Genomic DNA, 26927 nt, shown 5'->3' with positions numbered 1-26927 from the left:
GAAGAGTCCCATTTAAATTGTCAGGACCCGGACGTACCATGGCAGGTGGACGTCTCCTACAAGGTCGCCCTATTAACACAGACATAACAGGGAAGAATAATGCATAACCTCTTAGCATCTTCCTTACTTCTCGGGACGACTGGACACACGAAAGAATCCAACATACTTGCCTCCCACCACCCTCCTGTAGTCCACAGTGACTGCCGTCATACGGATCAGCTGAAGCAACAGAGGAAAACTTCTCCATGTATTTCTATCGGACAAATGTCAGTGAAAATGTGTCCTTGTCCCCTTTTTACCAGCTTCTGTGGCCAGTCTGTGCTTTCCCTTGGGAGCTGGATTCCCTGTGAGCCTGCTCAGGGCACCTTCTGCAGAGGTTCTTGCCCAGTTCAAGACGCTCGGGGCTCGCACTGGTGTAGAGCTAATCAGACTTCATTCCCAGATGGGCTTTAGGATTGTACCTTGGGTCTTGGGGTCCCTGTGCTGTTCCGGCAGCCATATAGGATTGAACTACTCCCCCCTCGAAAGCCACTCGGATTCTACTGGCTCAAGGTGAGCATACAAGGCACTGTTCGTGATAGAACTTGGCCTCCCTACATCACCAGGCTGAATCACTACAAGGTCCAGTCAACCCACATCACCCTCTCTGGGATATACTGTCTTACAGCTTATGTGGACTTGCCCTTTTTCCTTTTTACATAAACACTTCAAAGTGTGGTTGCCACAATTTTTGTTTCATTTACACTACTTTCTTACAACCAATGGGTGGAAAGGGTTAACTCAGCAGGGCTGGATTGCTCAAAACCTGCACAATCCAAAAAAAAAAGGCCTGTCTTCAAGACTGGGCATCCACCTTTTTCACTGTGCTGACTTCTGATCTAGGTCCCTCCACTGGAATAAACCACAACCAGGGGAATGGCAGCTTGTCTCTGAGCCCTTCTCGTGAGTCCTTAAGCCTGACGGCGGACTTGGAAAGCCCTTACACAACCTGTACCTCTATTTTCTCTTAAATAATGACCTACCTTATACTGGATGTCTTGGAGGATTTCAGTCACAGCCTTCAGGCCTACGTGTTCTTTCCCTATCTGAAATGTATAGAGCATAAACCATAACCGTAACACTTTTAAATATTTTCAATATATAGCTTTTACTCAAAAAGTTCACCCAAACGTCCTTCTTAGGGAATAAATGACCTTTTTATTTTTTTAATTTTTTAAATCTTCAACCAGTTTTTTATTTATTTATGTATTTATTTTACAATATCATATTTTTAAACCATAGGTGATGCACAATATTACGTTATAGGTGTACAACATAGTGATTCACAAATTTTTAAAGGTTATACTCCACTTATAGTTATTATAAAATACTGGCCGTATTCCCCACAGCGCACAACACACCCTTGTAGCTTATCTCATACCTGACAGTTTGTGCCTCTTTTGCTCCTCCCCCCTTCCCTCTCCCCACGACAACCATTAGCTCCTTCTCCACCTCTGTGAGTCTGTTTCTTTTCTGTTACATTCACTGGTTGTATGTTTTTAGATTCCACAGGTAAGTAATATCTTACAGCATTTGTCTTTCTCTAGAACGACCTTTTTATGAGTAACCAGAACAATGTCTACTAAAGGCGATTAAAGTTGTAACAGAAGCCAGCACAAGCAAGTATTATATATGTTCCCGGACATTTCCAAGAATCCGTTCTGACTTCACCTTGCTAGGTCAGGTTTCACCCACTGTGCTACATACATATATGTGTATATCAAATCATATAGCTATATATATATATATATATATATATATATATATATATATATATATATATATAATCTTATAATACTGCAATGTAAAAACTTGGAGGGTATTTCTGAGTGAAAATTATTCATCACATGCCCAAAGCCTTCCATTTTCCCTTTTGGCATTTCTAGGTCATTGCTATAAAGATTTTACCAACGTTGAAAAAATGTTATTAACTCAGAAAAATGAGTTCGTGATTTCGTATGTTAAAGATCACCAAAATCAGAACAACATTCCCTGATTACCACCGGCAATAGTTCTACAATCGCTTTTTATTCTTAAATAAATAAGAAAATGCTGTCCGTAGCTGTCTATTTTAAAGCATCCTACACCATTCGTTGCAGTTTTCATGTATAAAGTGTTCCAAAGAATTTGAGACTTTAAACAGAATATGATATTAAGTATCCTTGATTTTAAAAATTCTAAGTGCAATCTGATTTCCACTTTTTAGCCAAGTTTCAATGCTCTAGGACAAAGGAGGACAGAGACAATTTATAACATCAGATAAACCACCCTTGTTACCGTTCGCCTTTTCTCTTCCACATGAATTTTGGAGAATGACCTACAAGGAGCTAGAAGAGCTGTCAGTCACCGTGTTCACATCCCCTGTTTCTCTCCACGTGAACCAACCGGGAAACGTACTGGGTGAAAAAGGCATTAGAAAGGAAATAAACGTACATAACCTAAAATGAGCCAATCAGTTCAAAATAATCAAGACTTTATTTCCCAAGTGTTTGCAATTCCTGAGATAGGTTCTAAAAACAGAAAATGAATTTTCTGTAGTTAGAGAAAAAAAAAAGATGTCTTAGGGGAATGTATTCTTGAGCGGTAAAGCCTGGACCTGCAGGCAGACCCCTCTGCCCAGTCTTTAGGGGAAGGACCCTCTGTTGTGCTGGTTCAACCACGATGTCTGTGCCTACAGTTGGCGTCTGTTCTCGCTTCCTGCGTCTCTTGTCAGATCGTAGCTCCGAAGAGTCCACGTCTGAACGCTGTAAGGCCGCGTAACGTAGTGGCTCAGGGGAGCACTCCCACTGGACGCTGGGTTCGGATACTGACTCACTTTTTAGCCCTGAGCTAGTTTCCTTAACCTCTGTGTCCTTCAGCCTCCTCGTCTGTCCAGAGGGGAGGATAAAAGTGATGGGGTCGAAGATAGGACTTAATCAAGCAAACACCTTAGCCCAGGGCACAGTGCATCGTAATTCAGGGAAAATCACCCGTATCACTCTTGATCAGAACGCCACACAGCACCCGATCCAGTTTCCACATAAAGCAGCACTTCATTACTGGCTCCTCCTATATTTGTATCTAACTATAAAATTCTCTACTTTATGGGCAAAACTCTCAATCTTGCCCCCAACTCCAGCTGTCGCTCCATCTCTTTCCTTTCGTTCCGTGTCAAATTTTTGAATGAAGAGGTTACAACTACTCCCAAAAGAAAATGTAGCTGACACTCTGCATATCCCAGCCCCTAAAATCCTACAGCGGTCCGGGTGACCACAACCCGGTGCCAAGCGTCCCCCAGGAACCAGGCAACGTCTGACCTCTCCCTTTTGCCATCGTTCACCGCCACCCAACATGCCAGCCCTCTGGTCAGCTTCCTGTCCTAGACCCTCAGCCCCCCACAGCTCTGCATTTTTCCACTTCTAACTCTAGTCTCCTCTCATCTTCCACTGTGCCTTCTGAAACAGGACGATGCCACGTCTCTGACAAGCTCTCCATCACCTCCTGGTCTACGCCAAGCCCTCAGGTGTGCTCAAGGTCACAGCCCTCCCATGCCTTTTGAGGGGACACTGCACAGTCTCCCTCAGAGACAGGACTGAGAACCTTCAGGTGGGTACTCAGACTCTCAAGCACAGGGCCATCCTCCTCTGAGTGGACTGTCTTCCTCTGATGCTGACCTGCTCCGCTTGTCATTTACTGACCCCTGGTCACTCCCTGCAGTCATCACCTCCGGCCACCACTCTGGAGGACTTCAACATCCACGTGGGTGACCTGTCCCCTCCCCGGTCTCTCTTCACCCCTCAGTCCATGCCTCTCAGTTCCATTCCCCCTCAGCCAACCAGTCCTGAGAACACACCCTGGATCTGTTTTCACTCTGAGAACTGCAACTCCAAAGGCCGTCCCCTCTGACCGTAACGGCTCATCCATCCAGCCCTCTCCTCTTTTCTCTCTCTTCCCATTCACTGAGCCGGGGAAGCCAAGCCCCCCGCAGGTCCCTCTTGGCTTCGTCTCGCCCCCTTCCTGCCTGAATGACATCTCCTCAACCATTCTTGATTCCCTATCCCCTTGTCCTCCCATGCCCTCTCCTCTGCAATGATGGATCGATGCAGCAATTTGCTAGAATTCTCTCCTCCTCTACCTGGATAGAGAACTGCCCACGATACACTCTGTGATGTCCAACATCAGGCGGGTCTCCCACACTGACTGTCAAGTTTATTGTCATTCCCCTCCTGCGCTATTTCAGAACCCAATCCCACACCCACATTTCCTTTGCTCTATAAATAAGCTTGCTTTGCATGTCTCAGAGATAATAAAGGTCATCAGGCCTGAACCCTCCTAATTTCCTGGCTTTCTTCACCTACAAGTTCACCCCATTTGTGCCCACCCTTTCCTCTTGGCCCTCTATTTTGGAGAAAGGGTGGGTCCCCTCCTGTCTAAGGTTAGTCCATCCAGATACGTGCTCCATCCTGTGCCCTCTTCCCTCCTCTGGGACTTCCCTGCATCAGTTATCCCCTTTCTGGCTGATATTTTTAAACTGTATCTGCACAAGTTCATTTTGCTCAGAGTGAAAACACAGACCCATCTCAGATCTCAAAATGAAACAAACAGAAGCTCATTGGTGTCTCACCACCAGGAACCCCCCATCTGTCTTTCCTGAGACAGGCTTCTTGAAAGGGGAGTCCACACGCACCGCTCCGACCCCCTCCCCTCCAATTCTCCCAGCCCTCTGGCCAGAGAGCAAGCCCCCGGGATGCGGGTCCTTTCCTCTGCGCCTCAGCCGACACTCCTGAGAAACCCTTCCTTCCTCCGTGAACGTCTGCTCTCGTAGTTTCTGTAACTTCGCTCTCTCCTGAGAAAGGCGTTTTCACGTGGACACCCTGAATTGTCCCTCTAATGGGAAGTCAGAACCGTGTGCAAGCGTCTCTTGCCTCCAGGAACGAGTTTGTTCCAAGAAACAGGGATGTTGGTTCCAAGAGACTTGGCTTCCAATCCAGGGCTTGATTACGCCAGTCAGCTGGTCTACGCTGAGAGGCAGTAAGGGAACATATCACGTTATCATTCTTAATTCCACTCACAAGTATTTATCGAGTGCCCCCTCCAAAGATGGAACTAACCTGTTCCTTTCCCTTCTATACATGACTGTTTGGTTATTTGTATTCTTATTTTTATTTGTATTCCTATTTTACTCTAATTTTTTTAATAATAAGATATTAATTTCTACTGCCTCACGTTGTGAAATTTGGATGCTCTGTTAATTTTTTCAGGTTACAAAAAATGGATTTTAACAGTTATTACTAAAATATGCTAAAGATTATCCAAATACATATGTAGGGTAATTTAAAACGTTTTTCAAGAATATTTTGTTATTCCATTCTATTTATACAATGTGGTCATAAAATAGAAGGAATATAGGGCCCTTATCTGTGAAGAAGCCATGAAATAAACAGTGAGAAGAAGATTCATTTTAAAATGTAAGTGTTTCACCAGAAACTAACACAACACTATAAGTCAACTACACGTCAATTAAAAAATTAAAATAAAAATAAATAAAAAGTAAGGATTTGTTTTTAAATTTGAGGGCATGTCTCACACTTTCAATTTTAAAATATTAAAAGGCTAAAATTGAGTATCAAAAAAAAAAACCCCACAAACAATCCAATCAAAAAATGGGCATAAAACCTAAATAGACATTTCTCTGAAGAAGTCATACAGATGGTCAGCAAGCCCATGAAAACATGCTCAACATCACTAATAATTGTAGAGAAATGCAAATCAAAACCACAATAAGGTGACACCTCACACCAGTCAGAATGGCCATCAGAAAGGTCTACAAATAATATATGATGGAGAGGGTGTGGAGAAAAAGGAACTTTCCTACACTGTTGTGGAAATGTAAATTGGTTCAACCACTGTGGAGGACAGTATGGAGGTTCCTTAAAAAAACTAAAAATAGAGCTACCATATAATCCAGCAATCCCATGCCTGGGCATATATCCAGAGAAAACTCTAATTAAAAAAGATACATGCACCTCCTAATGTTCATAGCAGCACTATTTACCACAGCCAAGACATGGAAGCAACCTAAGTGCCCATCAACAGATGACTGGATAAAGAAGATGTGGTACATCTATACCATGGAATATTACTCAGCCATAAAAAAGGGATGAAATAATGCCATCTGCAGCAACATGGATGGACCTAGAGGTTATCATACTAAGTGAAGTAAGTCAGACAAAGACAAATATCACATGATATCACTTATGTGGAATCAAAAAAATGCTAAAAATGAGCTTATTTATAAAACAGAAATAGACTCACAGACATAAAAATTGAACTTATGGTTATCAAAGGGGAAAGGTGGGAGGGGACAAATTAGGAGTTTGGGATTAACATATACACACTATCATATATAAAAAAGATAAACAGCAAGGTCCTACTGTATAGCACAGGGAACTATGTTCAGTATCGTGTAATAATCTATAATGGGAAAGAATTTGAAAAAGAATATATATATATATAATCTGAATCACTTTGCTGTACACCTGAAACTAACACAACATTGTAAATCAACCAAACTTCAATTTAAAAAATAAAAGGTTAAAACTATAAGGCTACTTTCAAATATCAACAGAGAAATATCTTAGAGGTATCTATAAGAGGAAATTATTATAATTAAAATTATTGAAATTATATGCCAGCTAAAAAAAAAGCAGGTTTCAAAAGGCCCCTTCCTCAACTCTCTTTGGAAAATCCAGCTACTAAGGACCACTATGCTAACGTTGCTGTTCCAATCCCAGGTAATCCAAAGGCAGCCCAGGACCAGACAGCGTGGGCAACGGTTTCTGGCCCTGACTGGCGACAGTAAATCCCTGTGTTACTATAAACAATGACTCGGTCTCTCCAGCCCTTGGTTTCTTTCCTGTAAGAGCGGGAAGAGGAAGCCTAAAATTTCCAGGGCCTGTTTCACCTCTACATCTTTCATTACATCAAGCAGATAATAAGACAAAGTTTAAAAGATTCACCTTAGGAACTGGATTGAATTCTTACCTTTGAAAGCGTACGGCCTGCTTTTGTACATTTCACTAAACTTATATACTACTCTTTGCCCACCAAGGGGCTCAGATCTAAACTTTATATTGTCTATATCTGCCAAGGTCTTTGCTGGTCTTATTTTATCAGTGTTTTCTATGAGGCACTTCGAATCACCTTAGAGTGAAAATTATAATAATAGATAGCGAAAAGAATCTACTACATGATTATAGTATTGATTTTTCTTAGATTTTTGCAGTAAGCCAGGGTCCAAAAATATTCTCCAAAATTCTTTCTCATTAATAAAATGAACTCTGTCTTCAGAAGACATTTTCTAAATCATTTCTCTAAAGACCCTGAATGTCACTCTGCAGAAAAGTTTCCAATAAGCAAATGAACCATTTTCTACCGATGAATGTGGCTGCTCAGACGTGACCCCGTAACGGTCAAGTTTTCTATTTTTAAGGTATCAACAGTTCCCTGTAAAAGTGTTTAATGTCACCACTAGGTAGTAAAACGGAGAGAGAACAAGAAGCATTTTTGCAAAGTGAGTTAGAAATGAGCATCTCTGAACAACATAACAAGCACTGCCGGGGGCCACTTACCTGAACAAACAGAGCGATGATGGCGATTCCATGGGTCTTCCCCACAGCCTCATCAATACTGCTGAACAGGGTGGCGTTCCAGTGGATCAGGTGGAGCTGGGTGAGCAAGGACAGACACGTGAGCTTGTCACTTCATGTAAAGATGCATCAGCTTCCCTTTGACCTTGACCTTGACCTTGACTTTGACCGTATCAACATGGTACCAGACGCAACAGGAGTATCACAAATAGACACAGAGGGACTGCTGGTTCAGCACTGGTTCTCTGCATGAATTCCTTCCTTCTCGTTTCTGAGCAGAAGCAGGGCTTAAGGGATCACGTCCTCTCAAGGCCTGCCTTAGCGTTCATCAGGAGCACATCACAGGGGGCTCTCAGGTTTCACACTGTGTCAGTCGCCCTTCCTTAAACGCCACCCCCTCTGGCTCACTCACGCAGAGGCTAAGGACCCGCGTACTCCAGGACCCTGTGGCCCAGTGCTTCCATCAAGGATAATACAAAGCCAGTCTCGAATTCTGTGAACGATTTCAACTCAGAACTATCCAGAGATAGCGTCCTAGAAAAAGTGCTGCACCTTCTTACAGCAGGGTAATATAGTGGGTGCCGATGCAGCGCTCTTCCTGCCCTGGAGATAAAATGCTATCTGTGAAGGAATGACGAACAATGCTCTAGAGAACTCGCTCACGCCAGCCGCGTAAAACTCCGCAGCTTTCAAGTTTATCTGGAATATGCACTTGCTCCCACAGCGCTGATAAAACACTCGCAAGAAGCCAAATTCAATTGCCTGGTTAAAATCAGACGGCCACGGAGGGTCTCAGTGTAACGACAGCCAGGTAAACCTGCCTAGAACACTCATCTTCACCACTTCAGCTTTAATCAAGTCATCATGACACACCACCTTAAAACACAGCCTCACTTAAAAATTAGTTTTAATCCAAAAGGACATACTAAAATTCAATCACCCTGTCATTTTAGCATCCGTATTAAAATATTAAGGAAAATTGTCGTGAGGATTGCCACATATTTGAAATTTCTCCTGCTGAATTTGTCCAACTGGAATTGAAGATTCTGAAGTTGGCCACTAGAGGGAGGTAATGAGAGCTCTGCCTATACCAGAAACCGTAACCTGGGGTAGGTCAGGCTGTGAAAAGCCCACGTGGACTCTGACCGCCCAGTAAATGCAACTGTCAAGGCACTGCCTTTAAGGAAGCGATGTTCTGTTACCTCTCAATTAATAATGAAAGACAGATCCATTTAATCTTTCCTTTTCTGGCTGCAACAATCACTGTGGAGTCCCAGTGGTACAGATAAGTGTACAATGGTACAGATAAGAATGGATGCCTTAATTAAATCAACAACAAAAGCCCAAGGTCGAAATCTATTTTTATTTGACAAATTACAAAGTTCAAATCAACACTTTGCTTGCTTCTCATAGTGACAGTATGGAGTTTTGTTCTTTTTCTTTCTTTCTTTCTTTCTTTCTTTTTTTCTTTTTCTGTGAAACAAGCCAAAAAAGCATATTTGGGGCTTTTGGTGGGTTTTTTTGGCCCCTCCTTGTAATTCAGCAACATCCCTGATCACACCTGCTCTTCAGAAGTTACTTCACATGTTTTTGTGTTTAAAAAATTGAGGGTCCCGGAGCTTCCCAGCTGGTGAACACGTGGAGATTTGGGGAGAGCGGTGCACTCGGAGAGGGCCTGGGAGCCTCACAACTTTTCCCCATGCCTTGCCCTGGCTCTCCTCCATCTGGCTGCTCCTGAGATGTATTCTTTCACTATAAAGTGGTGATATAGGAAGTACAGTGTTTCTCTGAGCTCTGTGAGCTGCACTAGCCAGTTACTCTAACCCAAGGAGGGGGTCTTTGTAACCTTCCGTCTATGATGGGTCCCTCAGAAGCACAGGTGACAACCAAGACTTGTGACTGGCTTCTGAAGTAGGGGGAGGAGGGCAGTCTTGTAGCACTGAGCCTTGAGCCCGTGGGGCCTGATGCCGCCTCTAGGTAGACTGTGAGAACTGAGTTGAACGGCAGGACACACAGCCGGTGTCGGAGAACTTCTCGGTGGTGTGGAACCCCCGCTACCCCACGTCGGAACTGGGCATGTAACCACAGAGCCATGCCATCTGTGGGAAAGTAAAAGTAAAGAGGAGTGTCTGTCCCTTTATCAGATCCATTCCTAACTGCCTGGAATGCACCACAAGAGGAGGTTGGAAGGATGGAGAAACCCTCATTCGTTTTGCATGAAGAGGTGGAAGTAAGTGGCTTTAAAGTCAAGTAATACAGTGAAATGTTTTTTGGCTAATTACAAAATTGAATAAAACCAAGGAAGATTGATAATAAAATACAGAACTACGTTTTTTTTTTTTAAATGAAGGGTCCCCACTCCTTAAGTGTGTGCTGCACATGGCGATTTAGTTTCCAAGGGTACAGCCTGAACGAGAACCTTGACAGTGGGGAAACATGGCCACAGGACCCAAGCCAGGTGATCAAGACCATGGGCATCAGACATGCTGACATCTGCCCCCTGGACACGATGTGATAAAAATGACGTTTGACCTGTGTGGTCTTCCTCCCAATATCCTGGGACCCCAGTAACCATGAGGGAAACTTCAGACAAATCCCAGTAGAGGGACATTCTACAGAGCACCTGGCCAGTCCTTCTCACAGCCGTCAAGCTCATCAAGAACAAAGAAAGCTGAGAAAATGTCACAGCCAAGAGGGAGACGTGAGCACTGAGGAACGTGGTGCCACAGGTCGGATCTCGGAACAGAAAAAGGACGTTAGGTAAAAACTAAGGAAACTGGACAAAATAAGGACTTAGTGTATCGATATTCGTCCACTAACTATAACTAATGTCAGATGTTAGTAACAGGGGAAACCGGGTGGGGTTAGTTGGGAATTTTCCATACTGTCTCCACAATTTTCCTGCAAATTTAAAACCATTCTAAAAAATACAATCAATTTTTTTTTAAAAAGAAAAATTAAGGGAAATGCTGGCACTTCCATCAGTCCAAGCTAAAAAGGCTAACAGAAGCTCGCTGTGACCTTTGTGTGACTAGAGCAATAACACAAAACAAAAACATCAAGGGAATCTCTACAACCTGTTGTTCATTCTGCCATCTGGGTCTTAAATAGGGACCTGAGACTTGACGGTCCAAGAGCAAAGGAGATTCCTCCCCCACAGCCCACAACGAACCCAAACTTTAAAAACTACACTGATCTAGTACTTAACTGAGAAACCGCCTTCTCTTGGACATGCCTCCTCTCTCATAAGACCAAACAAAACATCATCAGAGATCCCCTTTCCACACCCCTAGAGGATGGTTAATTCCAGTCCCAGGCAAGTTTCCAGCACATCCTGGAAACCAGCTGCAACCCAGCAGGAGTGACCAGGATGCTCGGTCCACAGCCATAAGTACACTCTGCATCTCTGCTGCCTCTCGCCTTTAACTCACTCTGTCCTCCCTGAGCCCTTCCTCACTCCAGCTGTGTTAGTTTGCTGCCGTGACAAAGTGCCACAGACTACGTGGCTTAAACCACAGAAATTCACTCTCTCAAAGATCTGGGGGCATCGATCCAAGACCAAAGTGTGATCAGGGATGATTTCTCCTGAGCTCTCTCTCGTTGGCTTGCAGACGGCTGCCTCTCCCTGGGGCTCACATCATCCTTCTGTGCGTGTTTGGGTCCAGGTGTCCTCTTCTTATAAGGACACCAGTCACACTGGATTAGGATCTGCCCTAATGGCCTCCTTTTAGCCTAATAATCTCCATAAAGATTCTGTCTCCAAACGCAGACCCATTCTGATGCACTGGGAGTTAAGATTCAGCGTGTGAACTGGTTGGGGGGGGGGGGGACACAGTGCAGCATCTAACACCGTCCACCTCACCCTTCCCTTTCTCCGCAGCTTAATGAGGGCTCTTCAGATCTGAACAGCTTGGCTTCTTCACATCCACTTCCGGTCTCCCACAGCCCCTTCTTTACTCCTGTCCTCTTATATTCTGCCTTACACTAGTGTCGGTTCTGTTTCATAAAGCAAAGCCATAGAGACAGGAAAATCATCAGTGCACGTGGAGAACTAAGAGTACTTTGGGGGTGACAAGAGGGGACATAAGACCGGCAGTGACAAGAGAGATGCAGCTGGAAAATTAGAGGGGTTCAGAGTGCACAGAGATTTAAATTTTAACCTATGTTTTGGGAAACACTAAAGCAATATCTTACTGTAGTGAATATTATTACTATTTATGCTGCTTAGAATGAATCAAACTCCCCTACACTGACGTCTTTCCTTCAAAAGTCCTTTCAGCAGAATGGGGATGAACGGAAGTATTTGGCCCTGGAGGGTGGAAGACATGCGAGGAGGCTGCTACAACATTTCCAACAGAAAAATTATAAGGGTGTGGGATGGTTAATTTTGCACGTCATCATGGCTAGGCTACGGTGCCCAGTCATTTGGTCAAACATCAGTCTAGATGATGCTGCGAAGGTACTTTTTAGATGTGATAACATTTAAATCAGTAGACTGAGAAAAGCAGATTACCCTCCATAATGTGGGTGGGCCTCATCCAATCAGTTGAAGGAGAAGGCATTCTACTTCCAGAATACAATTCCACCTGTGTTTCCAGCCTTTGGCCAGCCCTGCAGATTTTGGATTTGTCAGTTCCCACAATCACATGAGCCAGTTGCTTAAAATAAACCTTAATTCTTCTCTCTCTCTCAGAATATGTAATTTTGCTTCTCCAGAGAACCCCTGGCTAATAGATTGTACAAACAGACAAACAAACAAAAAAGTGTGGCAAGAAAAAAAGGCACAGAGATGAATGGAGGTTTAAATCTGAACAAGATTCAAAGCACCAGAAATAAAGACAAGAGGCTCTAACAATTAAAGTGATGATGCTTAAAACTTATTCTTTTCAGACTAAACTCAGCTCCTCCGACGAAGGGGAAGAGGGGGACAAAGTGGTCCACAGATGCTCAGAAAGAACATCTTAGAGCTTCTGCTTATCTTTATTTTTATCCAATGTCCTTTTATTTCAATTTTCCTATGTTTCACAAAATAGATTATGTATGTATACATACACATATAAATAAAATACATATTAGTGCATGAATTAATTTATTAATAAATATGCACATTTTAAGGATATGTGCTCCAGCATATGTTTGGGGACAGATGAGTTGGAATGGGAAAGCGTGTGATACTAAGGATGTGGTTGAGAAAGCGATGAGGCACCCACGGAGCCCAAGGGAGGCACAGGAGAGGTCCAAGCAGATGGTTATCCACCGAGGGGACCAGGAGGGTTCTTTTCAAAGTCTAACTGGGCCGAGTGGGTCTACTACGGCAGGGGGCACTATGGAGAGGTGGGAACACTGCACCTTTGCCGCTCTAACGCTAACTTCTTAGAGGCACCAGATCTCACGCCAGTCCCGGGAATCACAAGCACAAGATGCTTGTTTCAACTCAGCTCGGGGAACGTCACACGCCACCACCCTCCTGGAGCATCAGGCTCCCTGGAAAGTCGGGAGAGCCACATCTGTGGCTCGGCTTCGTCACAGCCTTCTCCATCCTCCCGTCGGACCCTCATTCCTCCCGTATTCCTGTCACATCTTGCTGTCATGAGCTTTAGTGATAGTCACCCGCAGAGGCAGGAAAGCGGGGCGATGACTTTGAGAATGGAGAGCAGCTTCCCCACTTACGGTGAAGCCCAAAATTACCAACGCCGCTCCGTTTCTAAGGAGGATAAGGGCGGGACGGCAGGGTCACTACTCCTGCTGCCTAGACTCGGAGGGTCCCACTCTGCTTGGTCACTGCACTCCTCCCGTGACCGCAGGCAGGACCCAGCTTCACCAAGGACTCCTGGAACCTAGACCTTCCTTGTCTGTAAGCGCACAGGACAGTAGGTGACAAAGGGGCCGCCTCTTGCAGTTTGAACCCAAACTCCTACCAAGCCTGCCAGGAGCAGGAGCAGAAAAACAAGGCGACACGAATTCTTCCTCAGCGGAAACGTGGGAGTGGAAACCCTTCTCCACCCGCTTCGGTGACTCGCCTTCCAGAGACAAAAGACAAAAGGTCTGTCTTCCTCCCAACCTGGGAAGTCAGAGCAGAGGACCGTGGTTTTCCATCGCAGTTAAAGCCAAGTCTGTCCTCACTTACTGCTGCTCCTGGCCCGCGCCCCCCTCCCCCCCAACCGTGGCCTCTGTGTCTGTAGCCCGGTGTGTTAACCGTGGGCATGTTATAGGGAAATAAAAAAGCAAAGATCCATTATGACTCGGTCAGCATCACAACTATCACCCCTTCCTATTAAAAAAAAAAAATCTGACCCTAGGACAACAACTGTAAAGCATCCTTTTGTAGTTTTAGAGAAAATACCTGAGCTTTTGCTAAAGGGCTCGCAAATTCAAATCTCCTGCCGCTGATTATGCTGCCCGGCCATTAGCACCTGAGAAACGTTCATCTTAATGTACTGAACTCAGAGCAATAGATAAATCTGTCCAAAGTTATGAAACTGTGACAAGCCGTAGCCTTATAATCGTTTATTTGTCACCTAGAAAAAATAAGTTTGAAGATTTCGTGGCAGCCCAACAGAACGCTATCTTCAAGACAAATGAGGTTTATTATTAACATAAATAACATGACAGCATGAAAGTACAAAAGAATGAATCATGAGGAATGGAAAAAGCAGTAAAAACTGAAAAGGCAATTATGACTCACACATTTCTCTCCCCAGCCCTGCACTCACACAGGTTCTGCGTGTCTCCTGTCTTCAGATGCTGAACGGACATTTCCTTTCAAATGGCTTCGTGTCCCCTCAAGCTGAATATTTCGAGAACCGACATCCATTCCCTTCAAAGCCACCAGCTCACTGTTTTCTCGACGGAGCCCCCATCCTTCCAGGCTTGAGACCTTGGACCCCCCACATCCCCTTTCTCTCCAATGCACCAAGGCTTTCCTGACCCTGAGTCATTTGTCTTTCAAGCTTAGCCAACCTCTCTACCGTAGCTCTCACCACATTTCTCTCAAACTCTCTCCTTTCCTTTATTTCTTACCCATACCAGGCTTCAATGTCTCTAACCCATCCTTCCCCAGCCCAACCAGCCCGAAAATACTCAAATCAGTGTGATTCCTGACCCCTCACCACGCCCTCCCCATTCCACATCTGTTCCACTCACCTGGAATGCTGTTCCCCACAGTCCTACCACTCATTCAAATTCTACCCACACTCCTAGCCTTGACAGACATTTGACGGATAGATTGGAGGTGGAGATGATGGAGAGGGAGACAGAGATAACCTGAACCAACAGATATGAAGGGAAAGGGACACCTGGGGTTTCCACTCTAAATCACTAACAAAAGCAGGATGAGTCCAGTTTTGGGTAAGAGTTGAAAGTTTCACTGTTACAGTCACACTGGTTTCCATCAGTACGAGATGCAGAACGCGGACTGCCTTGAGAAGCAGGGGCCAGAGGTACAGATCACAGACACCCCGAGATACCAAGCGAGCCGGCCTTACAAGGTCAGTTCACCCAGGATCAAGTCACAAGAGGGATGGACAGAAGGGCAAGGACTGAGCTCTGGGAAAGGGTGAGATGGAGAAAAGGGGAATACCAAAGACGCAGGAGGAAATTCCAAGGTCCTGTTAGGACAGAAGAGAAAACACTTTCTAGAGGAACGTGGGGCCAGCAGGGTCAAGGCTCTAAGACCAACGAAGCTGCAATAGCTGGGAAGAAACGAGAGACAACGAGGACAGAACGAGACTGGGACCGACTTCTCTGTGATTACTGAGAGGAGCGGAGGCAGGAGGTAAAGGCACTGGGATGAAGGACCAGGGTAGGGCGTGGGCCATGAGGATCAGAAGACAGACTTCAAAAGGCAGCTGAAGTGAGGGCTAGGAGATTTTTTTAAATAAGAAGAATCAGGATGCCTGAGTCCAAACTAAACTCACCTTTCACCTGCAGTTTTCTTTTAATCTGTTCTTTTACTGGGCAAAAGTAAAAGCAGAAAGAGCCATAGGCTGCTATTAACTTTGAAAAATCAGAAGTCCTCAATGCACCTAGGAAATCGGGTGTAACCGAACCTGAAAACCATTCTTCTGCAAACTGTATTTATGAAGAACCTTCCTCTGAGCTAAGCCACGACACAGCACAGTGACAGAGGAAAAGGAGTCACCAAGAGCAGGTCCCGGTTTCTGGGTCCTGATTTTGCTTCATTGCTTTTGTCGGTCCCAAAGAAATCCAAGCATGGAGAGTTGTAGCCGCTCTCCCACTAGATTCCGAGTTTCAGAAGCTGAGTTTCTCACCTCCCCTGTGCTCTAGCACAGCCCAAACGTCCATTCTCAGCACACTCGGAAAAAGTTACCAAACTGGAAAAGGAAAACAATTAGGAGTTTGGGACTAGTGTAGACACACTACTATATATAAAATAGATAAACAACAAGGACCTACTGTATAGCTTGGGGAACTATATTCAGTATCTTGTAATAACCTATACTGGAAAAGAATCTGAAAAGAACATACATGTATGTATCTATATGTAGATGTGTAACTGAATCACTTAACTGTACACCTGAAACTAACACATTATAAATCACCAAACTTCAATAAAAAATGAGTAGATTTTTTAACAAAAGAAAACAAAAAAAGGTTGAAGTCTCAATTTCATTTACGATACTGAGGGCTGAAAGAAAGACGATATTAAGTACTGGAATTTTAAAAAACGAAACGGAGACTGGAAGGGAAATGTCTGAGTAACAAAATGGGAGCGTGAGCAACTGGAACACGGCACAGAAAGCACCTCTCTCTTTAGAGCCACTCCTAACCCCACGGAGCAGCCACCCATCTGCAGACAGACTGAGACCTAGTGCCCAGCATTTTCAGGCGCTGCTGCACTTTACGATGTCACCGTCAACGTATTATGCAGCTATTACTCGGAGAAGGACGCTCAAGGTGTGGACAGATGTAACAGTGGCAAACCGCTGTAAAGTAGGGAATTGAAAAGAAATTATTTGAAATTCTGTCACCGACTTGTCATGTTTGCCTAAACTTAATTATGTACTTTCTTATATCAGAAAAAGAGAAATAGGAGGCTGCACTGGTGCATTTCAGAGCAACTTCATCTATGAACACATTAACATCAAAAGGTGTTTGTCGTGTTCTTAAGGCTCTGAATCCTCAATTTAAAAAGGCACTAGTTCTGTGTAATTTATGAAAAGGCTTTTTTTCCAAAGCAGAACAATTTCCTCTTTGAATGCTAATTTCCTTTTGTTTACTTTGATTTTACTGCCCTCTTAGGGACAAGGTATCGTAATACTGTTAAGGCTTTTTTTCCCAAAAAACAAAGCTTCCTTTAGGAAATCCACGATGGAAAGTTAGAAAGGCCTTGCTGGGGCAGTCATGGGCATCAAAGGAAAAGAAAAATACATCATGTTGAAATATATTATATTTAATGCAAGATCAGGAGCAACTGAAACCAGTTCATTGACATTGGTTTCTGGGTTTTCCAAGAAACATCCTCTGTCTAATTTTCTGAAAAAGGAAATCTGAATTGTGGGATACAGTTGCAATTAAAGTGGCTGTAACTTACATTCTCTAAATTTCATGTTTTATAAAATAACGAAAGTAAAGAAGTTGTCAAAGGGTCTTGATGTTACAGAAGGTAAGTCATCTATTGGTTACGTCTGCGCACTCCGCACGGCGAACCAGTGAGCAATGGCGGGATCCAACTCCCTCCGCCCCCAAAACACACCTGACAAGAGAGCTCTAAACTAACGGCGGCATTCAGCGTCACATCTACTGGGTTTCAGCGTACACGGCTTTCAACGCTGGAAACACAAAGACCTCAAAGGGTTTTACAAAAGAATCCAGGCTGTGAATAAGTAAAAAGGTGAGCTGATAGGTCAGCGGAAGGAAAGGACGAGCGACAAGGGTCTGCGGGCTCTGTGAGTGGCAGACGCCACGCTGGGGAAGTGCACCTGCTTAATGAGCACTGGCGTGACTCGCTCAGCCGGCCGCGGCTCCTTACAGACCTGCCCTCACCCGGCCCTCGCTATCACCTTTACGACGGCAGATGCCTTGACTGCTGCTCACATCCCATCTTAATAAGAAGGGAAAGGAGGCACAGAGAGTGAAGTGGCCGGTCCAGGGCCACACACAGCGGACACGTGACAGAGCCAGGACCTGGCCCAGGAGGTTTGGCTCCAGCATCTCTATGCGAGCTCTCTCCAAAGAGGGAGGGGAGGCAGACGACTGATGGGGGTAGAACTCACAGAACGCGTGGAGGAAGGACCCGCGGTGTTCTCTAAAGAGATGGGAAAAGCCAGGGAAAAGGAATGGGGAGTGTGCAGCCCAAGAAATGGCAAGACTCCGGCCAGGCCGCGCGCGCCGTCGACGCACACGGCACCAAGGGCACACCTGGTGTGAATGACCCGTCGTCTCACTACGAGCTCCTGGCAGAATTACCTGAGTCCTCGGCGTCTCAGCTGCACCACGAAGGTCAGACACCCAACGCGTCAGGCAATGACAAGGGCAAGAGACCTTATCTGCAGAGCTCCTGGCAAATATCAAGGAAGTGCTGGCGAGAGCCAGGCAGAGCCGAGACAAGCCAGAGGTGCCGACGGAAAGGCGGGCAGGGTTGTGTTTAAAGAGCTCGGTCTTTGAAAACGAAGGTGTACTCATCAACCTTCCGGCTGGGTATTTTCTCATTATGCTGCTGAACCCAGCCACTTCTTTTCTTAAGGTTTGATGGTAACTTAACAATGCTTTCCATTATAGAGAGCCAGGTCACTTCCGTCAGTCGCCAATTCAAACGCCTCCAGGAAGCAGGCTGATAAACGAGGCAGAGATGGGGTGAAACGGGGAGGAGGGAGCTGCCCAAAGGTGCTTAAATTCCCAAATGTAAAAAACACAGTGCCCTGCCCAAAGGTGCTTAAATTCCCAAACGTAAAAAAACACAGTGCTAGCGGGATCCACCCCTAAATCCAGCCCCAAAGAGCCCCAGTTTGCAGCCCCCTTGAGAATACCGTTCACAGTCTCACACAAGGGCTCCTGCCCGGCAGTGAAGATAGAAGCATCAGCAAGGAGCTGCCTCTGCCTCCTGCCAGGACATCCGGCCGTCCTCTCCTTCCTCCCCATGTGATGGTTGAGCCAACATTGGCCCCTGCCCGGCTCCACTCTTCACTGCCCCTTCGAGGGACCTTGGTCCATCGCTCTTTGGCCAGATGTCTCCCTCTCTGTTATCTCCTTCTCATCCTCAGTTAAATACGCACAGATTCTTCTCACCTTTAAAATATACAAACCCTGCCTTGACCTCACATACCTTGCTACGACTTTCTCTTTCTCTTCCCTGCAGACGTTTTCAAAAACTCAGTCTACACAACCCATCACTGCGATCGCCCTGCTGATTTCCTCCACAAGCCCTGAACTCCACCATGCATCCTTTCCCTTTAGTGAAACTGCTCTCTCCAGTTCGCCAGAGCCTCCTCTGCTAACTCATACCCGTCTGGCTGGGGCTGACGAGACTGCTCTACAGCACCTGAGCCCACCCCCCGCCTGCTCTTCCCAAAAACCCGCCCCGTCCTGTGGGTTCCATGCATCCCCCTCTCTGGTTTCCCCCTCCTCCTCGATACACGGGTTTCCTTCCCTGGCGCGCCCCGAGCGGCACGTCTACCGAGGCCCCCGTGCTCTCACCTCTTCCCTTCTTATGAGCGTATTCCTGTCGGGTGACTGTGTCCACATCACGTGCTCATTTGTCATCTAGACGCCCATGATTCCCAAATCAACGCCTCTAACCAAAAATCTCTGTCCTGAGTCTAGACTCCTTTACTAAACTACCTCCTAAAAAATTTCCAACTTGGCATTTCATAACCGAAGTCCCACCCTTCAGACTCCTGTCTCCCTCTTTGCTCCCAACTCTGTTAACAGACCCAAGCCAGAAATCTCTGCCATCCTCCTCTTCCCTTACAAACAACCAAGAACTGTGTCCAGACATTTTCTACTTCCTTAAAAATCTCCCAAATGCATCCACCTGGCTTATTCCCATGAGCAAGTCCTTAGTGTAGATCGCCCAGGCCTCTTAACCAGTCTCCACGCCTCCAAAGTTGCCTTTTCAAATTCATCCTCCATCTTGCAGTTCCATCACATCGCTGTCCTGGGAAAGTCCATCGCAGGCTTCTCACTGTCCACAGGGCACGGTCCAAACTCCTTAACACCCAATACACTGAAGGAATATGTCTTTCCATAGTTTTGAAAGTGTGGCAAATTCGGTTCATTATGTATTAACTGTTTCAGGTAAGCTGGCGGTAAGAATTATAGTAATAAGCAGTCAGAACCCATTTAAAGCATTTTTAATTGGATTTAAAATTTAGCACTCTTTCATTCCTCTGTGAAACGCCACTGTCAGTTTCCACACTCCAACCTCATACACCTAACACACAGTCTAATAATCTGATTTTCAGGAACAATATTTTTTAAATCCAATTACAATATTCAAATATTACAGCTCGTAATAGAATGTACTTATCTGAAAATGGTAAAGAAAATCCACCTTAATCCGCACTGTGCCTGAAAAGGTGCTTGTCCGTGAACACAGCACACTCAGAGGCTTTTCCGTTTTGAATGCAATTATCTGGAGCAAAAATCAGGACTGTTTTATTAGAAATAGGAGAAGGAGCATATTGCAGAGGGAAAACAATGATAGTTGGTCCAAGTCCTAGCCGTTACCGACGTAGCCTTGCGCAAACTGTTGAACACCTCTTGACCTGATTATTTGGCTGAAAACAGATAGAACATCTACCTCTAAGGGATACTTTAATGATTAAATAAGATGTGGCCTGTTCCTGGCACGTGGATTGCCTTCATATGCATTCACACTGTCCCCACAATTCCCTGAGAATTGCAGTGAGATGAATCCTTCATGAACTCCGTGGCCATGAGATAATCCAAGAGATCTTCCAACAAGAGAAATATCTTGTATCTTTGAATTATTAGGGAAGAGTGAGCTCTGGCAGGTTAAACAAACAAATGTATACACTGAGACACACGTAACAGAATTTTACCAAAAGCATTCCCTGTGGGTGGGAGGACCCCCCCCCTCCGTCACCCACAGCTGGGTAAGAACAGAGGAAGGCTGCCCTGACCTTACAGACAAGAAGCCCTGCAGAGCTACAGCTCAGCCCTTGCTCACAAAGTACTTCCTTATTTATGTAAGTTTTGTTCTTAACTTTAAAATCGTAACAAATTAATCCAACTCACTTGTTGCTCAAGACAGCTGCACAGAGAACCATCCTTCAGCAAACCCACCACCACCCGCATCACTCCTCAGTGCTGAGGGCGACCAGGCTTCCTAGAGATTCTCCTGAGACTTCGCTGCCAGCACAGGAGCAGGGCTATCGGGAACCAAATACCAGTCAACTTATTTTCAAGGACATTGTAGAAAACTGGATTTTGACTTACTCCTGACGCGAGTCCAAGTTTCTTTTCAGTGCTGTGATAAGGTAAAGAATCAATTTCCTTGATTGCGCTTGTCCCCAAACAGCCCGGGTGAAAAAAAGGCCAGCTAGGAACAGGAAAGATATCAATGGGTGTGAGCCAGAAAGAGCACAATTCAGACAGGAAACTTCACCTACATTTACAGGGCCGTGCACGGCAACGCTGTCCAGCTCGCGCTGACAGAGGGGGAGAGCATTTCCAAAACCAGGCGGTCTCACGCTGCACATAACCCGAAACGTCTCATCATCAAGGACGCAGTGCCCGGGGGGCGGGCAGAGCTCAGTAGTGGAGCGTGTGCGCAGCATGCACACAGTCCTGGGCTCCAGCCCCAGGGCCTCCATTAAAAAGTAATAATAAATAAATAAAAGCATAATCACTACCCCCCCCAAAAAACGATAAAATGCTGGGCCTTCAAAAAAAAAGAAGAATATGGGAAAAAAAAAAATGACGTGCTTTAAGCATCCAGAGGGCAGATATCAGGGAATGAGGACTCTGCTTGTGCCGGATCCCGGCCCACCTCTCCAGAAGTGGCTGGAGCCTCCTCTTTACGACACCCCTCACCCCTCCGACTCTCCGGTTTGTGCAGTCGTGGTCATCTAACTAGGACGTCTGCCCCACTACTCAAAGCCTTTATCATCCTGGCCATCCAAACCATTCGCCAAAAACCTACGTAAATTCAAATGATAGGAACAAAATGACTGTTTTCTAAAAGTTTTTATTACAGATGGCACACGTGCTTTAAAGAGATGAAATACATTAATGAACTAAACCCTACCTTCGTGTGTGGATGTACTCACTGAGACGAGCCCCTTAGAAAAGCAGAAGCCTGCCTTGCTCTAAAGTAACACAGCTCAGAAGATAATGTTGCTATCTGAAACTATTATAAGTGGGGAGGGTGTAGCTCAGTGGTAGAGTGCATGCCTAGCACACACGATGTCCTGGGTTCAATCCACAGTACCTCTGTTAAAAAAAAATGAATAAAATTATTATAGAGGTACACAGTTGTTTTATTACCTTTGCTTTTATATAACATGGTACCAGGTATTTTCAATTAATTTGCTGTTAAGCCTTTAACAGGATAAAGAGTTTAATAAAAACATGTTTCTCTGGGAAAATGGGAAAACTTGATAGTTGGAAGCGAGGACCTCAGAGCACGTTTTCAGTAAGGCACCGTGACGGAGAGCCGCGTGAGGATGTAAGGACTGGACATACTGTACCAAGGTGGACATTCAGTGTATAATGGCAGGCCTTATGAAAATACAATGTTATAAAACTATAAATAAAAATGAAAAAAACATAATCACTGCAAAAAATATTTACTGAGCACTTACTATATTTAGCTGAAACTAAAAGACCTGGAAAATTTTCACAATAATTCCAGAAGAAGTATCTTGTGGAGCAGAAAGTCACTTTTTCAGATAAGCATCTAATTGGTTTAACTGGCTGTTCCTTCTCTCTGGAGACACAGCTGACTTAACACTCACCATCCATTCCCTACCCCCTTCCCCCAGGCAAACAGAAACCCACCTGCATTTACACAGCAAGAGGCCAAGTGATCTGGGGAAGGCCAGATCCCTCCTCAGCTCCAGGAAGTGAATCTTGATTAAGCTAAAACAATTACACCCTTTTCTCTTCCCTTGAGATGACTATTTCAGGAACTTGCATGCACAAATTCTAGCCAATGCTACACGAGGGAATTCTGCTGGAGGGCAGGGGGTGGGAGGAGACTTCTAGGGAAACGTTTGCTGGTTCCGAAAAAGAGATTCAAACCCTGGTGAGCATGTAGGTTACTGCAGCCACTTTGGTTAGCTGCCCAGCAGTACCCACTGGAACTGAACTACGCCCATCCTGTAACTCAGGCTGCAAGTCGACGTGCACGTGCACCAAAAGGCTAGAAGAGTCACAGAAGCTCTCTTCTAACAGATCAGATCTGAACACAGCCCAAGCTTCGATCAACGTTAGAAAAACTACCACGGAAAATTCACACAATGAAATGCCATGCATGAAAGCAAGCAAACCAAAAGTACACACCACAGTGTGGATGCATCTCTAAATGTAATGCTGGAACAAAAAAAGAGCTGGACACAAAAGAACGCAGTAGCACGCAGCAGCGTGCCTCCATGTACGTAAAAGCCCCAAACAGGCAAAACCTACCTATGGCCTCAAAAGGCAAGATCAGGATTAACCTTCAATCAAAATCAAAAACGCAAGCAGTAACAAGTGTTGGGCAGGATACGGAAAACCTGGAACCCTCATAATACACTGCCGGTGGGGTCATTAAATGGTGTAGGCAGTTTGGAAAACAAATTAGCAATTTCCAAAATGTCAAACAAAGGTTTACCATATGACCCCGCAATTCCACACCAAGGTATATACCCAAGAGAAATGAAAACATACATCCACACAAAAACTTGTATGCAAATGTTCATGACCACGTTATTCATTAATAGCCAAAAAATGGCGACAAACCAAGTGTCCATCAATTGGTGAATGGATAAACAAAATGTGGTATATCCGTGCAATGGAATACTCTCCAGTAATCAGAAGTAATGAAGTATGGACACAGGTTACGACATGGATGAATAAACCTTGGATGGAAGTATGCTCAGTGAAAGAAGGCAGTCAGAACAGACGGCATATTGCATGATTCCATTTATATGAAATGTCCAAAATAGGAAAATCTACACACAGAAAGCAGATCAGTGGTTGCCTAGGCGAGAGGGGACAGGGAGTGACTTTCTTTTTGGGGTGATGATAATGGCCTAAAATTAGAACATGGTGACTTGCAAAACGCCGTACAAGCCATTGGCCTGTACACTTTAAATGGGTGAATTTTGTAAATTATATCTCACTACCTGCAAGAGGATAAAGTTCCTCCTCTTACGACCTTTAACCATTAATTTGTGAGGATTTGATGCTTACAGGTGATACAGCCATTTTGCAACCATGAGAGAAAAAAATCAAAAGAGAAAGAGCCAAAATGCTGAAATGGCAGAAAAACAGAAAAAACCTGGCCTTTGGAAACATGGCTGAGCAGCTGGAACAACTCTGGAACCCTGGACCTGCTCTTCGGGACTTCTCGTGATTGGAGAGGTAAACTTCTTTATTTCTCAGCCATGTCTCCCATGTCTTCCCTGAAACCAAGGCACACCCTTAAAAGAACTGCAGGACGCTGAGCAAAAGCACTCCGTTGGTCACTTACATCAAATTTTTCAGATTATGCATAGCCTAAATAACTTAATAAACAAAATTGTCACTACAACCCAAATCTGGGCTTCTGATAGACAAAAATGTCATAGTTCTTAAAAATAAAGTTATACCGAAGAACAGACAAAAGTGGATTGAGTTTTTTGCTCTGATGGAGAGCTTTGCCCAGAAATATTCTAAGAGGCGTTTTCATCATTTTATAAGACCCTGAAAAGTAAAGATGTGAAGAATGTAAACCAATCATCAATGAGCATAAAACGTACCAGCTAAGGGGATTTTAGAAGTATAAATCAAATTCTAAATCTCTTCTACTCCCGTTAATATTTCTGAACAATAAGCAGTAGATTTCATTAGTTTATTATTAAGGACCCGCACAGGCTTTCCTGTGTCTACGTCTTCGGCCCATTTTTGCAAACCTTCCCCTTATTAAAAAAAATTTTTCATTGAAGTGGAGCTGATCTACAATGTTAGTTTCAGGTGTACAGCAAAGCAGTTCAGTTAGACATATGACTACAAATCTGTATTTTCTCTTCAGGTTCTTTTCCATTTTATGTTATTATAACAAATTGAATATAGTTCCCCGTGCTCTACAGCAGGTCCTTGTTGTTTATCTATTTTATGTACAGCACTGTGTCTGTTAACCCCCAGCCCCTAATTTACCCCTCCTGGAGGGGCTTTTTCTTGATGTCTGTGCTCCGGGAGTTGCTACGTGGTGCTGTTGTCAGTTGCTGTTCCCAGAGTCTCTCTTATTAAGGGCAACAGTATAGTTAAGTTTCAAGAATGGATTAATTATTGATGTGGATAAAGACCACAGATGCTATTATTATAGCTACAATCGGAATAAATTAAACTAAGGGGGTAAAATAACCACTCCCTAGGGTCAGGAATATAACGTCCCCTGGTGAAGCACTGCATGACTAGGCTTACCCGGGAGCATTACACACTCCTGTGACACCCATAAGCGGCGGTAACAGGAGACCAAATGAAAGTTGCCACTGGTATCCCATGACATTAGATGAAGAAAAGACACCGTGAGTCCTGATATTGACCCATTCACCCAGAGCCAGGTTGAAATGGATACATCAGTAAAGAAGATCAACACCAAAGTGGAGAGCTTCTTCTGAGTTCTGCCTAGAAAACCCAGGCAAAGCACACATTACCCTGTGACGGTCAATAACTTCAGATTCTTTTAGACTAAAGAGATGGAATGAAAATCACAAAGCCAAAAAATTATTCTCCCTTGAGAACACAAAGCAACTCCAGCTAACGATAAATAAGCACTAAAATCTAGTCATCTTTAGTTTAATTCACTCTTGTGTCATGTAGAGAAAGATGAGCTCTAATGAAGACTCAATCACATAAGGTTTAAAAAAGCACCAGTTTTCTCTCCCCGCTACCCGCAGCAAAGGGCACCTTCACAACTTTTCAAAGGACCACGACCCCCAACTCCTATTGTTCTTTCCCTAATTTGAAAGTGTGCTGGAATGGAAAGCATCATGGGTACCAGCAGGGTAAAGTGACACAAAATAGTATCATTTCTTACTCCCGGTTAATTAGCTTCTCCCCACCATGGTCCCTCACTTTCTGACTCCCTTTTTTATCTTCCTATTAATTGTCCCACCACTATTTCAATTACTCAAGTTCCATTTCTCAGCATCATACTGGCCATTTTTAACCACTCACCAAGCCCAATCTCCAGGTCCTGTGCTAAATCTTTCACAGCCACCTCTTCTTTTCCCACCCATAACATTTTTATCCAGCAAACTCCTACCCAGTCATTAAAGTCCAGCCCCAAAATCCACCTCTCGCCAGTTTTCTCTGAGCCCAGCAGAAATCCACTATCCCATGATATGTGTCCCCCTTTATATTTCATCCCTTACGGGTATTTTCACATATAACAGCCATTTGTAAAAGGCCACACCCTGCTGAAGAACGTGAACGTCTTCCAGACCTGGATTACTTCTCATTTATGGTCCTACGTCAGCACCAACCACAGCGGCAAACACACAGGGGCTGCTTCCTCCGGGCTTTGTGAACTGTTTTACCACTGTTATGTAACCCCTCAACTGGTATCTTTTCACAGGTTTCTATCTTAATTCTCCCTCTTCCAACCAGACGATAGAATCATTAAAACAAAGGGCGTCTTCTTACCTTTCGTATTTCCCACAGAGCTTGGCCTTAAATGCAGGCACTTAACAAACGTTGGCTAACTGAATGGTTTATACGCCTCCACCATCTTGCCTTCCTAACAGCCTCAAAATTTAGCAATATCTTTCTTTTCACTTGCTCATGGGGAAAAACGGACTCTGGAGAAGAAAGAGCTATAAAACAGCCCACTGAGCTCAGCTGAGGAAAAGGTGGCACACATTACTATCGCCTTTATCGCACCGTGACCCAAGCCACTGAGCCAGCATAGTCAAGCTCTCTAATACAGTCAAGCTCTAGATTAGAACATAGTGTGAATGAAAAATGTTGTCTGCCGTATCAATAAGCAAAGGACGCTGCAGCCATCAAGCCACTGCAGCCGCCCCCAACGGTGCCCCCTGAGGGGACTCAGGATGGGAAAGAACAGGACAAGCCCTAGAGAGCTCAGGTGCA

General features: G+C 44.6%; 1 protein-coding gene across 3 annotated transcripts in view; it reads right to left on the bottom strand.

The window, feature by feature from the left end:
* The window catches only part of CA8 (carbonic anhydrase 8), a 76858-nt gene that overhangs the window by 29548 nt on the left and 20383 nt on the right, over positions 1-26927 (bottom strand). For all 3 annotated transcript variants that reach the window (XM_032469852.1, XM_032469850.1, XM_032469851.1), the window contains exons 4-5: positions 7650-7745; positions 1023-1085 (exon numbers count right to left, since the gene is read on the bottom strand). In XM_032469852.1, the coding sequence (XP_032325743.1) occupies positions 1023-1085; positions 7650-7745 (159 nt within the window). The remainder of the gene's footprint in view (positions 1-1022; positions 1086-7649; positions 7746-26927) is intronic.

The sequence above is a fragment of the Camelus ferus genome, chromosome 29 (genome assembly GCF_009834535.1).
Source record: "Camelus ferus isolate YT-003-E chromosome 29, BCGSAC_Cfer_1.0, whole genome shotgun sequence".
Classification (NCBI taxonomy): Eukaryota; Metazoa; Chordata; class Mammalia; order Artiodactyla; family Camelidae; genus Camelus; species Camelus ferus.
Note: the sequence above shows the minus strand (reverse complement) of the source record. Positions and strands in the feature narration are given on the sequence as shown.